At 39.9% G+C, this 16,848-nt stretch overlaps 1 protein-coding gene across 2 annotated transcripts in view; it reads left to right on the forward strand.

Annotated features, from left to right (window-relative positions):
• Positions 1-8,247: 8,247 nt before the first annotated feature.
• The window catches only part of KCTD3 (potassium channel tetramerization domain containing 3), a 49,280-nt gene continuing 40,679 nt past the window's right edge, over positions 8,248-16,848 (forward strand). The window contains exons 1-4 of one of the 2 annotated variants that reach the window (XM_078078358.1): positions 8,248-8,634; positions 13,269-13,322; positions 13,582-13,627; positions 15,366-15,439. In XM_078078358.1, the coding sequence (XP_077934484.1) occupies positions 8,552-8,634; positions 13,269-13,322; positions 13,582-13,627; positions 15,366-15,439 (257 nt within the window). In that variant the 5' untranslated portion in view covers positions 8,248-8,551. The remainder of the gene's footprint in view (positions 8,635-13,268; positions 13,323-13,581; positions 13,628-15,365; positions 15,440-16,848) is intronic. The other variant, XM_078078357.1, reaches the window with a different exon arrangement.

Genomic DNA, 16,848 nt, shown 5'->3' on the forward strand with positions numbered 1-16,848 from the left:
GAAACCATCTGTGCCTCGAGTTTTCTTTGTCTGAAGATTTTAAACTACAAATTCAAATTCTTTCACCCCAGATACAGAGCTACCCAGGTTATCTATTTCTTTTTGAGTCTTGGTAGTTTGTGTGTTTTGAGGAATTTGTCCATTTCAGGTAAGCTGTCAAATGTATTGGCATAGTTGTTCATAACATCTCCTTATTTTCCTTTAATATCTGTATAATCAGTAGTGATGTCTCACCTCTCTCATTCCTGAGATGTATCATTTGTGTCTTCTCCCTTTTTTCCAAATCAGTCCAGCTAGAGGTTCATCAGTTTAATTGATCTTCTCAAAGAACCAGATTTTGGTTATGCTGTTTTTCTCTTTTCTATTTCATTTATTTCTACTTTGATTCTTATTTCCTTTTTTCTGCTCCCTTTGAGCTTACTCTAGTGTTCTTTTCCTAGTTTCTTAAGGTTGACCCTGAGGTCATTATTTTCTAATATGTAAGTTGAATGCTAAATAATTCTAAATATTGCTTTAGCAGCATCCCATATTTTTAGATATTGTTTCAAAACATCTTCACTTTGAACAATTTTTAATTTCCTTATAACCATACATTATTTAGAACTGTGTTATGCATATCTGGGGATATTCCAGATCTATCCCTTCCCTTCCCTTCCCTTCCCTTCCCTTCCCTTCCCTTCCCTTCCCTTCCCTTCCCTTTCTTCCTTCCTTCATTCCTTCCTTCCTTCCTTCCTTCCCTCCTTCCTTCTTTTCTTATTTCTTACATAATTGCATTGCCACCAGAGACCATAATTTGTATAACTTGATTCTTCCTAAATTTACTGAGACTTGTATCATAGTCCAGAATATGGTCTATCTTGGTAAATGTTCTGTGAGCACCCGAAAAGCATGTGCATTTTGCTATTGTTGAGTAGAATCTTCTACTAATACCAACAGGTTATTTTAGTTGATAGTGTTGTTCAAATCTTCGATGTCTTTACTGATTTTTCATCTACTAGTTCAACCAATTATTGCACTAAGAATACTGAAACATCTGTCTATAATTATGGAATTGTCTATTTCTCCTTGTTCTATCAGTTTTTTTTTTCTGTATTTTTAAGCTCAGTTTTTAGATACATAAGTGTTATTAATTGTTATGTTGTCTTAATGGCATAGCTCCTTTATCATTATGAAATGATCTTCTTTATCCCTGGTAGTATTCTTTGCTCCTCTTTGAAATCTACTTTGTCTGATATTAATATATCTATTCCAGCTTTCTCTTGACTAGTGTTAGTATGATATTTTAGTTTGGGCTGCTACAACAAACTACCATAGACTGGGTGGCTTATAAACAACAGAAATTTCTCATAGTGCTAGAAGCTGGAAGTCTGAGACAAGGGTGCCAGCACTGTTGGGTTCTGGATTGCAGAGTGCCATCTTCTTATCGTATCCTCCACAGCAGAAAGAGGGTAAGAGAGCTCTTTGCCATCCCTTTTCTAATGGTACTAATCCCATTCATGAGGGTTCCACCTTCATGCCCTAATTTCTTCCTTAAGCCTCCTCCCCCCGACCCAGTACCATCATGTTGGGGGTTAGGATTTTAGTGTATGAATTTGGTAGGGGACACAAACATTCGGTCCATTGCATATGGTTCATCTTTCATCTTTTTCTCATTCTTTTACTTTTAACTTATTTGTGACCTTATATTTTAAAAGGTTCTCTTTTAGGTGGTCTGTAGTTAGGTATTGCTTTTTTATCCAGTCTGATGAACCTTGCCTTAATTGGAGTGTTTAGACCATTTACATTTAATGTGATTATTGATATGGCTGGGTTTAAATCTACCATCTTGCTAATTGTTTTCTATTTGTGTCATCTATTCTTGCCTTACTCTTTTTATACCTTCTTTTGGATTAATTGAGCATATTTTTTGAGATTCTATTTTGTTTCCCTTGTTGTCTTAGAAGAACAAACGTCTCTCTGTTAAGATGATATTTGAGCAGAGTCCTGAAGAAGTGAGCCCTTTGTCTATCTCAAGAAAAAACTTCACAAGCAGAGGGAAAAGCAAGGTATAAAACCCTGAGCCTGGAGCATGTTTGACATTTTGGAATAATAACAAGGTGGCCAGTGTACCTGGAATGGAATAGAGAGGTAGGAAGGAACATGGGAAGAAGATAGCAGAGGGAGGCTGAATGCTGATAGGTGGTGTATGAGATCATCTCAGGCCTTAATAGTTTTCTGGGAGTGTTCATTGAACTTTCTTTGCTTCAGGCAAAGGCCTTTGCTCCATCCCCACCCCCAAATTAAACAAAACCTTCTCTGAATCACCACCACAATCTGCCTAAGGGAACCTCAGGACTAATCTGTTCGTGCTGATTTTCCCATTTATAATGTTACACACAAAAATTTCTCATTCTCCACTGTTCTCCGCCAGAACACAACCTTTCCAATGTGAGCTTTGGAATTTATGGTCCCTCATAAAGAAAATTCCCTTTACCCTCACCCTCTTTTCTAAATATTCCTGACAAAGACTAAAAGTAGGCTCTCCCCAACAGACACTGACTCGCTTGCTTCCTTCTCAACTGTCGGCTATTTTCTTTCCCATAATCCTCATACCTCGGGCCTGGAGGGTAGATGTCATTCGGGCCCTACACCAGTTTTTCCAGATTATTGTCCTTACATCTTCCCCTTAAACCACAACTTCTTTGATGAGTTTGCCATCAGATAGGAATGTGTTTTGTTTGTTCAGGTTTGAGGGATGGGATCCAGTTAACCTTTGGGTCCTTTCCCTCTTTTTATGGCTTGCCTTTAGGGTATTGACAGTTCTGTGGGAGGAAGTTTTCCCTATTATTGTTAGTAATCTCAAGCCTATGGTTTTAAAATCTGATAGATACAGTATACCATTGGAGACATACCCAAATAATGGCTGTATCTACACCTGGAAAGGCTCAGAAGATAACCGTAATAACAATGGCAACAGCAAACACTGGGCAAACACTGGGCAAATTATCTATCCTTGTGGCTCAATTTCTCTATCTTTACTTGTTGACTAGATATGGTCTTTCATCTACGTAAAGACATAACTCTAATAATTATCTTCTGCCTCTCTTGAATTACCAGTTTTTGCTCTCTACTAAATGGTTTCCATCAGTATATAGTTATTTCTTTTACCATCTTGACAAAGCTTTCTCTTGACCTTACTTCCCCTGCTTGCTACTGTCCATTTCTTTACTCCTCTTTACAGTGAAACCCCACCAATCATGCTCTTTCTCCCACTGCCACACTAGAACTATTCTTACTTAGAAGATCGCCAATTTCCTTCATGGTACTAAATCCAGTGGTCAATTCTCAGTTATTTTATTTGATCTATTATCTCATTGGACCCCCTAATCCCTTGGTTTTCCTCCATCTTGCCAGAATTCCTTTCTCCTTGGCTGTATTTTCTTCTTCTCCCAGTCTCCTAATGTTGGATAGTCAAGGGCTCCCTCCTGATCCCTATTCTTGTCTCATTCTACATTCTCCCCCTTATGATCTCAATGTTATTTCAGCAAAGATTAAGAGTATTTTCAGTTTGAATCTCTCTTGCAAACTTCCAACTTCTATATACAACTGTGTTTCAGGATTTCTTTTCCTTTAGTGCCCATGATTCTCGGTCATGCTGCTTTGAAGAATGAAGAGGTAGACCCAACAAAGAGTGGTGCGCAGCAAAGCAAAGTTTATTGGGCGACAGTACAAAGCTCCTGGAAGAGGGAGGGGACCTGAGAGGGTTGCCATTTTGGCATTTAAATCTAGGAGTTTTTATGCTTGTTGACAGTCTGCTTTAATCTGATTAACTCTCCATGTGCCTTTCACCCAATCAGGTTTTTGTCCATGTGCTCATCTACCTATCAGATAGTTGTTCATGTGGGAAAGGGTGGAGGGCTCCTTCCAGGGTGGTGTGGAATAACAGGATGGGGTCTTTTTCCTTTTAAGGGTCGTTTTCTTTCAAGACGAGGCCCCTTGCCCCTGCCTGCCTGTCTTCCAACCATCCTCTTATAACTGCCTACTCACCTCTCCTTTGAATGCCTACTAAGGGATTCTGCACACAATTCCACTGCGGGGAAAGGAGGAGTTTACCTGCCACCATCAAGCAATTCTCTGGACACCAGCAGGGGGATTCTACAATTCAATTCAATTCTGACACTATCTACCTGGATTCCATAGATTAAGGGCTCAGTTCTACAAGAGTGTCCTCTACTTCAGACGCCAATCACAAGCATAGGTTCTTACCTGTGCTTCTGACTGGCCAGCTATAGATCGGAGGGTCCCCCAACTCACTCTTTGGACTTAAGTCACCAGTTGCAACTTCAGGTTGTTACCTGTGCTTCTGACTGATGGCCACAAATCACAGGTTCCCACAACCCTCTTCTTGGGTTTGATTCATTTGTTACAGCAGCTCACAGAACTCAGGAAACCCACTTACTCATTAGATCATGGGTGTATTACAAAAGGAAATACCTCAGGAATATCCAGGTGGAAGAGATCTGAAGAGCAAGGTATGGGAAAAGGGGATGGAGATTCCATGCCCTCTCAGAGAGTGCCACTCTCCCTGAATCTTCACATGTTCACCAACCTGGAAGGTCTCTCAGTCCTGTCCCTTTCTTCATTGATTAAATCATTGCCCATTGGTAATTGATTCTTCCTCGAGATGGCAGTTGGGGATAGTGGGACTAAAAGTTCCAACCCACTAATCACAGGGTTGGGTCCTCCTCTAGGAACCAGCCCATAACCTTAGGTTACCTAAGTGCTTTCCAGATGCCACCTCATTAACATAACAAAGAAACACTAGTGCTCTCATCATTTAGGAATTTACAATGATTTTAGGAGTTCTGTCCCAGAACAGGGGATGAAGGCCAAATATCTTTCTTATTGTAAATCATAATATCGGGGCACCTGGGTGGCTCAGTTGTTAGGCGTCTGCCTTCGGCTCAGGTCATGATCCCAGGTTCCTGGGATCGAGCCCCGCATGGAGCCTCGCATGGAGCCCCGCATGGAGCCCCGCATGGAGCCCCGCATGGAGCCCCGCATGGAGCCCCGCATCGGGCTCCCTGCTCTGCAGGAGTCTGCTTCTCCCTCTCCATTCCCCCTACTTGTGTTGGTGCTCTCGCTATCTCTCTCTCTGTCAAATAAATAAATAAAATCTTTAAAAATAAATAAATAAATAAATCATAATATCACAGGCCTTAGTTTACCTCCATGTTGCCTCTTGAATTCATTAAAGGCAAAAATCTGTTAGTAAGTGATCATTACATTTTTCCAAGGTATGGGCCCAGGAAAAATTAAACGGCCTTTTTTACCACCTAATTCTATCTTGCAAATTAGAATGCAAAGTTTCAGATTCTGATAGGAGCAGACATTATGGGTTAGAACGAAGATAGCTAACACTGTTTAAGGTATGAGGGAATCTTAATTTCGGGCTCTCTTAATCGGAACTGTTACTCATCTTCTCAGTATACAGTGAAGGTTTAAGGCACCCTGCAGAGAGGCCCCGAAATTAAAGTGCTTGCCTACAAATTCCTGCTATGCCACTTGCCAGCTATGTAATTTTAAGCAGGTTTCCTGATCATTTTCAGTCTCAGGTTTTTAGTATAATAGCTATGAAGAAAAAAGATGACAAAAAATATCTAAGCCATCTATCATGTGATAAATCCTTAATAAATCCTGTTAAAAAGAAAACCACAGGCCCAAAATGGCATCACTTAGGCCAAGTCCAAGAGCCAGTTGGCGCCTAATCTGACTGCAGTGTCAACCTCCCCCAGAAATGTAAGTTTTAACCAGGCAGTCAGGAATTTTCTGACCAGCACCAATAAAATAATTTGTTACATGGGCCTTCTCCATCCCTCAAAAAGATGACGCAATTTCAATAAGACCCCCTGTCCCTCCTTGTAATGGAAGATGGAACAATCCTTTCTTTTCTTTTGCTACTAATTTGCTTGCCCCACCTTCCTTCCTATAAAAACTTTCCATTCTGTAAAACTCCTCAGAGGCCCCCCTCTACTTGCTAGATGGGATGCTGCCCGATTCATGAAGTGTTTAATAAAGCCAATTAGATCTTCAAATCTACTCAGTTGAATTTTGTTTTTTAACAATACAAATTAGCTATTATTATTATCCTCATCATCATTAACTGAGGTAAATAATATTTATCTTGTAAGTTGTGCTATCCTCTTTTAAATCAAATTTGGATAAAGTCATATCACTGGTATATTTTTCAGCAGAGTGTTTTTTAAAATTATTATGACAATGAAAATAAAATCATAACATCATGTAGGTCTTCAGTTTGAATTCTTTTTTTTTTTTTTTTTTAGATTTTATTTATTTATTTGAGAGAGAGAATGAGATAGAGAGAGCATGAGAGGGGAGATGATTAGAGGGAGAAGCAGACTCCCTGCCGAGCAGGGAGCCCGATGTGGGACTCGATCCCGGGACTCCAGGATCATGACCTGAGCCGAAGGCAGTCGCTTAACCAACTGAGCCACCCAGGCGCCCCAGTTTGAATTCTTAATGGTAAAACTATAAAAAACCACAATTCATGCTAAGAATTGTTAAACAACATCCAACTGAGTAAAACTGAAGATCTAATTGGCTTTATTCAATGATTCATGAATTGGGCAGCTCCTTAGAGTGGCACAAAATGAAAGGTTTTTAGAGGCAAAAGGAGGGCAGGACTGGGAGGTTAAAAGACTAAATTAGGGGCGCCTGGGTGGCTCAGTCGTTAAGCATCTGCCTTGGACTCAGGTCATGATCCCAGGGTCCTGGGATCGAGCCCCAAATCCGGCTTCCTGCTCAGTAGGAAGCCTGCTTCTCCCTCTGCCGCTCCCCCTGTTTGTGTTCCCTCTCTAGCTGTCTCTCTCTGTGTCAAATAAATAAATAAAATCTTTAAAAAAAAAAAAAAGACTAAATTATTTCAGGCAAGGTTACCTTCCCTTAGGGGATGACAGGGGCCTTATCTGGCAGGTTACCTCACTAATGCTGATCTGGAAATTCCAGACTAATTGGTTTAAATTTCCACTCCTAGGAGAGGTTGAAACTGCAATTAGGTTAGGCATTAAGTGGTTTTTTTTTTTTTTAAGATTTTATTTTTAAATAATCTCTACACCTAAGCTAGGGCTCCAAGTCAGGATGGCAAGAACAAGAGTCCCATGTTCTTCCCACTGAGCCAGCCAGGCCCCCCTAGGTTAGGCATTAAGTCTTGATGGGGCTTAGCAAAAGTGACTCCATGTTGGGCCTATTTCTTTTTAACAGAATTTAGTACCACAGACTAATGAACTCTGAAACGTACTACACTGCCTCTGAGCTTTTCTTAGCTAACATCAGGTGTTACAGTGTTTTATTTTTTAAAAGATTCTGTTTTTAAGTAATCTCCATGCCCAAGGTGGGGCTTGAACCTACAACCCCCAGATCAAGATTTGCCGTGCTCTTCAGACTGAGCCAGCCAGGAACCCCCCTTTGTGTTAAGATTTTTAAAATGTACTTCAGTAGCCACTAAGTAAGTTTTCGGGTTCCAATACATATACTATTTAAAGCAAACACTTTTTTTTTTTTTAAGTGTGCATTTGTGTGTGACTAACACTGAATGCTTACTATATTCCAGAAACACATTGCTCTACACAGGCTACGGGTTGTTTGTTCTTGTCCTTTTGTTTCCTTCCCTGCTCAACAAAACAAAAAACAAAACCGCTTCGGTCACCAGGGTTGGGACTGAAGAGAGTTAATACAGTAACGAATTTGCTGCGGTAAACGCTGTAAAAAAGTTTTAACATCCCCAAATTTTCACTGCACTGGCACTTTTTACCTTTAGGCATCAACCACTAGCTCTCGGAAAATTTCCCCTCACCTCCAAATCCATGCGGAGAAAGGAGACGATAAATAAAGTTGCTTAAGGGCAGTTTGCCCAGACTTGCCCCCAAGCTGGGGACTCTCGACTCCTGGTGCTAGAAAACCTTCAATGTGAAAGGCAACAGGCTGGGACCGCGCGGGGAGGAGGAAAGACATGGAATCCCGCCCGAGCGGGCGGCGGGCCAGGAGCACATTCCCTACGTCCCTTCGCGCCAGCCCCGCTGGGTTGGGAAGCTCCTCCCCGGCCCTTCCTTCCTCCTCCTCCACCACCTCCTCCTCCTCCGCGGCGGCGGCGGGCGAAGGGGTGAGCGCTGCGGTATTTTGTCCCCAGCGGCGACCCCTTCTCCCAGGCAGGCTGCGGCTGCGGCGGCCGCCGTTGCGGCGGCAGCGGCGGCGGCGGCGGCAGCTGAGCGCTAGGAGAGGCCCGGGCCGGCCCTGCGGCCTGGAGGCCGCGAGAGGTGGAGGCCGGGCTGCCCTCCCGCCGTGCGGGAGCGGAGGGGAAGAGGCGGCGGCGGGAGAGCTCGGCCCGGCCGCCGGGAAGGTGGGGGAGGCTCCGCGCATCTCCCGCCCTCCGGCCGCCGCCGCGCAGCTGGCCCTGCCGCCGCCGCCGCCGCCGCCGCCGCCTCGGGCTCCCGCCGCGAGCTCGACGGCCCCGGCCGGGGAGGGCGGGCGGCGTGCGCGCCCGGAGCCGCCGGAGATGGCGGGAGGGCACTGCGGCAGCTTCGCCGCGGCGGCGGCCGGCAGCGGCGAGATCGTGCAGCTGAACGTGGGGGGGACCAGGTGAGTCGGCGGAGAAGGGGCTCGGAGCCGGGATGCCGCGGGCGGCCTGCAGGGGGGCGACGGGGGCCGGGTGTCGCGGGGACGAGGGCGAAGGTGGGAGCCGAGCCAGGTGGGGAGCGCGGGGGGCCCTCCCGGCGGGAAGAATGTCGGCGGATCTCGAACTGAAGTATCTGCTCCGGGAAGGGAGAGGCAGGAGGGCCTCTGGAATTAGCGCGAGCCGGGCCCGTGTGCCCAAGTGCCTGCCTTCCTAGAATGCCAACCTTTGTCCCTCCCCCTTTCTAAGCTCTCAGGCTAGGAGGAACTTTAAAAAGCCATCCTTACCTAACCTTACAGCCTATTTGAGGAATTTACTTTGTAGAAGCCCGGCCTTGTGGTTTGGCTCTTGCAGATGAACCTGCCTTCTCTCTTTTCGGTCAAGGTGTCGGTTCGCTGGGGTAAGAAAGTGCAGTGCTCTTTTCCCCTCCTAATTAAGGAGTGTTTGTAATCTCGAAGGATTTCGGTGGATGGAGTGCATAGATTCGCAGTACGTTGTTTATTTTCATAGTTTCTGGGTGCATGGCTTTGACACGATCTGTTCAACTTGCAGGGCAATGGGTCCAGGAACTGCAGTTTTAATAGTTCTGGAAAGCCTTGGCACAGTGTGGCACACTCAGAGTAGACAGACTGAAACCTCTTTATCCTCTCTCTGGCTTTCCACTCCCTGTCTGTGCCTTTTATTAAGCTTGTTGGGGGGAAAATCATTTTTTGCGGATTTGCTGTGGCTCTGAGTCACTCTTCTCAGAAATGGGACTTTGCCAGCTCTGTTGGAAGGAAGGGGTGGTTGAGTTTAAAGCTTGGTAGGAGATGAACGATGAAGTGCTCGAGAATATGAAAGGGTTTCAACGTCTAAAACTTTAATATCTTTTAAAATGCAAGACAGCAGCAGTGGAGTGAACCGTAGGAATAAAATGTATCGTGTTTTAATCCTAAGTATTTAATCATTTTCTTGGTGTGCTAGAGAATTCAACACAAGAAACAGTAATTCTTCATTCTTTCCTTGTTCTTTTCCCTCATTCCCCGAAACAGAACTGTTTAACAGTGTAAGATAAGATACTACATTATTGGCGTTATATAGATACCGGTCCTTTGGAGAAGATTTATGTCTCCTAATGTAAGAAATGGATTTTTTCCGTAAAAACCACATGAAAAATTTGCAGGTTTGGTAACTTCCGGTTGCAAAAATGGAATACCCCACAAGAGCTGGCCTTCAGTGTATGTTAATGCTGAGGAGTAGCACTATAGTCATTTAAAATCCCTGTACTGGTTCCTAATTGCTATAGATTGTGGATATCTTTTTTTCCAGGCATTCTAAAGGACATAACACTATTATGATAAAAATTAAATGTATTGTTATTTACTGTATATTGAAAGTGGGTGGTGTAATGAGTGAATTCTTGTTAATGACTGTAGAATTCAGTTTACATTTTTAAATCATAAAAGGCAGCCATCTTGGAGCTTGAACATTTTATTTTGTTTCACTGTGTATGGAACTAGATCATAACAGGATCTAAGGTTTTCTAAGCGATATTAGCAAAGAATACAAAATTAGGTCAATGTATTATTAGATTGAACAGTTTAGAAGACATGAAAGTTGTTCGGAATGAGAAATTAAGCAAAAACACCACAAACTTTAAATTTGCTAGGATAACATAGTTTATAAAATAAGTAATGACATGGCCTATAGAAAAAGAGAAAATCCAACTCCAGGTATTCTGAGAATATTTTCTTGAGTTACTTTGAATCATAGACTCTGGGAGTGTTTTAGAGCTAGGAGGTGTCCAGAAGGCATCTATATGTTGTACAGACATGTTAACACAGTCACTTAAATCATTGTAAAGGAAAAAAAAAGTCCTGATTTCATTGTCATTAAAGTTGAGGAATTGCCACTGGGAGAACCACCTGTGGCTTAGAATGGAAGTAGGCTCTGAGGTGATAGAGTAAAAATCAGAAGGAGAGCCTACTGTGAGCAGATAAGTGTATGCTAAGGTGAGGTGTGTGTCGTCCCCATTGTCTTGTCTGACAACCCCCCCCCGCCCCCCGCCCCAGAGAGGAAGGATAAGAAATTGGAAATACTCAAAGGAATTTCAAAAATGAGCAATGTTTTTTATGATTTATTTAACACGTTATGGGTGATTCAGGAAGTAGAGAAGATGAGGTTTCATTTAGAGTTAGCGTTATTTACAAAAAAAAAAAACTAGTGAAAGAAACCTAATATGACTCAATTTGGGATTAATTCTGTTATGAATGAGTGTGATCTGAGGCCTCATGTGAGAGGTCTCTGACCAGCTAGTGGGGGACTTACAAAGAACTTTGGAATCATGCAGATAGGGGTTCTGGCTCCCAGGCTTTACCTCTAACTAGCTCAGCAACCTAGGCCAAATTATTTTTTAGTGCTTAGTTTTCATAAAATGTAAAGTGACAATAATAGTTCAACCTTACAGGATTGATAAAGGAATTTGAAATAATCGGAAATGCAAGGGTTGGTGGCATAGTAATATTGCAGAATAAATAATTTTAATTTCCTTCCAAATTAATTTAGAAGGAGGCAAATGACAAGAAGTATAATATGCTAATATCTTTAGTGACATTTTTGGTGAGACCAGATTGAACATCGCCCCCCCTTTTTTTGACTTGCAGTTTTATTTATTTTTTTAACTATTTTAATTCAGCTAATTAACATATAATGTATTATTGGTTTCAGAGGTACAGGTCAGTGATTCATCAGTCTTATATAATACCCAGTGCTCATTACATCACATATCCTCCTTACTGTCCATCACCTAGTTACCCCAACCCTCCACCCCCCTCCCCTCCAGCAACCCTCAGTTTCCTATGATTAAGAGTCTCTCTTGTTTTTTCTCCCTCTGGTTTCCTCTTGTTTTATTTTTTCCTCTCTTGCCTGATGATCCTCTGTTTTGTTTCTTAAATTCGACATATGAGTGAGATCATATGATAATAGTCTTTCTCTGACTTATTTCGCTTAGCATAATATCCTCTAGTTCCATCCACATCATTGCAAATGGCAAGATTTCATTTTTTGATGGCTGAGTAATATTCCAGTGTGTGTGTGTGTGTGTGTGTGTGTGTGTGTGTGTGTGTGTGTGTATGGCATCTTTATGGCATCTTCTTGGCACACTGGGTATAAGATAAAAAACAGTAGAAAAGGCTTTCATTGCAGAAAATTATGCTTGTCATATGTAATTTTAAATGTTATCATTTTTATGAAGTCACACTTGGAACTCAGTTTTAAAGGTCTGTGGGTTTTTTTTTTGTTTTTTGTTTTTTCCCATTTGTCTTCCTCCTGTTTGAAAAAAGAAAAAAATTGGTGGGGGTGAGGATCCAATCCCTTTGCCCAGAGATTTCAAATTATTAAATCTACCCCAAACTGCTGATTTTAATTGAAATTGCTAATACAACTTTAAGCAGACCTGCGTAATTTTCTAAGTAACTCAAAATTTGAGTTATCTGGCAAACAATTTGCTGAATAATTAGTAAACATGAAAGATCATAAATTATAATGACCTTATTTGGAATTAATTTGATACCCTCCAGAACACAGTGATTTTTTTTTTTTTTTTTCGCAGTGGATCCTTGTATCCTTCAGTTTGCCATTTACTGGACTTGGCTTTTATTTATTTGGCCAAGTCAGTTTCCTTTGACTGTTGTAATCTGTTCTCCAGTTTTTCTTACGATTCTGCTAAGATACACACTTGGGAAAATTTGCCATGGTTTCTTGAATAAACTACTTGGATCCTTTCTTGATCTGGTTAATGGGCACAGGGACTGTTTTAAAGCAGTCATATAATGCTAGATAGTGAATGTGGAGAAACACAGAGATCTCTTAGGCTCTCTTCTGTGTGAGGACACATGGTGATGGCAACAGAAAGTAAAAAACTGCGTAGGTAGTTTGTTACAGTAGGCTGGGATAAAGTTCCCTCCAAAATTGGTAATAAGACAATTTGGACTTGATCAAATGGCAGTTAACCTCAGAACAATGAGATATTTACTGAGTGGTTTTTGAATGAATGAATGCAACAGAAGCTCAAAAAGATAATATAGGATAGACTATTTGGAAAAGCCTTTAAGGAGAAGGTAAAACCTGAGTGGTATCAAGAAAATGGATGGAATTTGGATTATTGGACATGAGGAGGTTGCTCAAGTGGAGATAAAGATACCGAAATGGTAGTAAGCACGAATTGTCCGGGGGCATTGAAGTATTGTCTTATTAGATGAGAAAACATTCGTGTTGGAGAGATGAAACAGGACCCAAAGATAATTTTGAATGGTATATTGAGAAGTTCGGGTTTGTTGTGATGGGCTTATTGATTCTTCAGGAGATGGGCATGCTGGAAAGTAGTGTTTTAAGAAGCAGTATATGCCAGTGAGTTAATTATTTGATTTTGTTGAGAGCTTTTTGAATAATCTTAACTCTGAATTGAAAGAGGCAAAATTTTAAAATAATAAATGTACAATATTGATAGAGCTATAGCTGTGCAACAAGTTGTAAATTATTAGCCAGCATATTAAAGCAGGTTAACGAATATTGATTTCAGATCATGTCCTCATCTATAATAACAGATAATTTTTCATTGCAGATTTAGTACCTCAAGACAAACTCTTATGTGGATTCCAGATTCTTTTTTTTCCAGGTATTTCATGTAATTCTTTAATACCATTTTTTAAAAACTTGATCATTAAAGTAATAAAAATTTCCTTTTTCCAGTTAAATTAATGTTTTTCTTGGATAAAAAATCTTAACTCTTAAAATAGAATTAAAAAATTTTTATTTTACTTTGGAGATAGGATGATTCATTTGTATTGGTCTTTGATATTTGGTAAAGAATTTGTGCATTTTATTCATATTCAGATTTTAAGAACTAACTCTGGATTATTGTTCATGTCCTCTAGTTTGCTGAGTGGAAGAATTTCAACACTTCGAGATGAAACTGGTGCTGTGAGTATAATATGTTGATATATGTTTCTAAATTGAATCAACTAATGCTTATAATGTTTGACCCTTATTATATAGGGACCCTAAGAAAACACAGGAAAGCTAATCTTTTAATAACCAGTAAGTGAAAGTGACAAATATGTACTTAAAAAGTGTTTTATTTCTTGTTGTATGTAGTTTTTCTATAGTTAATAGAAGGGAACTCTAAGTGGAATACTGAATATAGCAATTTAAGTATTTATGATTAGAGGGATTCGAGGATATGAGCTTACACTGTCAGGAGAGGAAATACTTTTAATCAGTACTTAAAATTTTAACAATAAATAGATGAATATAAATACTAAAATATTTTGATATTTAGTGAGAATGGTAAGATATTGTAAATTAGTAAAGTCCTACAATTTCTTTATGTTGTAGAAAAACCTGAAGAACTTGTACAGCAATGGCGAAATGAGGAAAGGAGAGAACTGTTAGGTTTTAGTACAAAAATACTGATTTATACATTTAAAAAGCAGTTATAATGTGTGCAACGTTGTATGTAAAGTAAATGGTTAGTACTCCTAAAACCAAAAGAAAGCTTTCTGTTGGAGGCAACACACTGGCCAAAGGTATTTATTTGCTGTGATGGGATTTACAGATGAAATAAGACAGCAAAAGCAGGTGTGTCCATATGAGATCATAAAAAAGATATCAGTAATAAGATCTCCACTGATCTGTGGTGTTTCTTCAACTTCTCATTGGTTCTAATGAAAACAAAAGCAAGAATTTATGAAGCTAGAACAGCCTCATTGATTGTATAAACATAATACTAGTATAAAGAGCTTTACTGTAAGCTACCATTCCCCTGTCTAGTTGACTAACCTAAGCTTTAAAAGGTATTCAGTTTTATAATTAATTCAAAATAGGGTTGGTATACATTCCTTTAGAAAGTTATCGATTATATATTTCATATTTTCTACAGCATTTTATTTTCTTGGTATGTATTTTGTGGTTTTAAGAAATGTCATCATCTGCCATCCCTAGCTTTTGAGGTGTTAGGACAATAGTATACTTTTCCAGTTTTTTTTTTTTTTTAAGATTTTATTTATTTGAGAGAGAGAGCGAGCAGGAGTGGGGGTGGGGCAGAGGGAGAAGCAGACTCCCCGCTGAGCAGGGAGTCCCACGAGGGGCTCGATCCCAGGACCCCGAGATCACGATCTGAGCCAAAGGCAGACACATAAATGACTGAGCCCCCAAGGTGCCCCTCTTTTCCAGTTTTGACAGTAATGTGCAATACTTACTTTTCTTGATTACCCCTGTATTATAAAAGTACATTGTTTTAATGATTCACGTATGAATCACAAGTTATGTAAGTCACAATCACTGTCAGCAATAATTAATAATAATGTAAGAAGGTATTATTTGTGCATGATGTTCTCAAAATATTTACTGAATTCTAGTATATTTCAGATAAAAATTTTCCCTTGGGTGTTTTTACCAAAGATATCAATAAATAGATGCCATTTTTCCTACAAATTAAAATATTATCAATATAATAATAGGTTTTTGGGGTGGGGAGACAATACTGCATTAAATGCACACAGTTAAAACTGCATGCCAATTTTAGAAACATTCAAATTTAAGAGTGGAATCAAGTAAATATAATATTTAAATAATTTAGTGTTTGTTCCCTAAGTTTGTGTTACACATATTAATGTCAGTTTATTTTTAATTTGAAAATAAAACAATTCTTCATTTACAGATATTTATTGATCGAGATCCAGCAGCATTTGCACCCATTTTAAATTTTCTTCGGACAAAAGAACTAGACTTACGGTAAGAATCGCATCCCTTTAAAGTCAATTCTTACTGATAGGTATGTACTTTGGGTATATTTTGTGGATAGGAAGGTTCCCCACAGCCCGACCCCAAATTATTTTTGCTTGAATGTTTCCTCCGAATTAAACTCACAGATGGAGGCCACCAACCTATCCTCTCTCTTCCTCTAGACTACTCCCAGCAGTTTCCTAACGAGTTTCCTGCCTTCAGTTCTCCATTCTTCCAATTGGTTTTCCGCACTGTAGCCAACATTACCTTATCAAAATATAAATTTCATCTGGTTGCTACTCTGCTTAAAACTCTTATTTAATATGTTCTTTGATTAATGGCTAGAGATTTTGGACTTTATTGTTTCTTAAGGCTCTCTGTGATCTTGCCCCTGCTTAATTTCTCTTGCTTTGATAGTTTCACCCCTTTCTGGTCTTGGCTTAATCCTGACTTCTTCAGTGATCTCTGCTGAGTCCACTTAATATAGGTCTTCATAGTTTCCTGTCCTGCTGCTACCACAGCATTCCGTACACATATTCCTTTTTCAGTAGTCTCTCTTCTGTTTGACTTTAAATTCCAACAGCGCAAGCACTATACTGTATATTCCCAGGATCTAACGTAGGTTTTTGTAGATAAACGAATGACCACTTAAACTATTTCTTTAACTTTGCCGTAGTCTGGATTCCTACCAAGAATTTACAATCTAATTTGTATTTTATTATTCTTTTACTCTGTGTATTCCCAGTGAACTTCCACTGAGGATCTCTATACTTTTTTAGATATAGCTTTTAAAATTCTAATTGTTTAGAGGCACCTGGCTGGCTCAGATGGTGGAGCATGTGACTCTTGATCTCAGGGTTGTGAGTTCGAGCCCCCATTGGGTGTAAAGATTACTTAAAAATAAAATCTTTTAAAAAAATTAAAAAAAATTCTGGTTGTTTATTTGACCTGCTTCTTTATAATACTATATAATTTTTGGCTTATATTCACTGGAATATGAACTCCTTAAAAGCGACAACAAGTTTTTGGTCTAGTTTGTTTGCAGTGCATATAGTAGCTTTTCAGTAGATATTTATTGAATGAATGAAAGAGTTCGTTGGAGCTTTTTGTTTGTTTTCTTGGTTTAGGTGGAGGTGGCAGATACGTTACTAACTACTTACTTCTTGAGTAAAATTATTTTGACCCCTAGCATTTGATTAAAGAAGCCTGAATTTACTTCTAGTAAATTGTCCTTGTTGATTAATCCACAATTAGATAACTCAGGAAAGGCAGAACTAGTTAGAATTAAATATCCGTATTTATTGAGTGTTCTACTTATAAATTGCTGCCTTATTTTACTTAAAGAGGCCTAGCAAATTAAAATTTTCTGAGTAGTACCTTTCAAAAGAAGATGGGAAGGAATTTTAAAAATACTGTGT

Source organism: Halichoerus grypus, chromosome 7, assembly GCF_964656455.1.
Source record: "Halichoerus grypus chromosome 7, mHalGry1.hap1.1, whole genome shotgun sequence".
In the NCBI taxonomy this organism is placed as follows: domain Eukaryota; kingdom Metazoa; phylum Chordata; class Mammalia; order Carnivora; family Phocidae; genus Halichoerus; species Halichoerus grypus.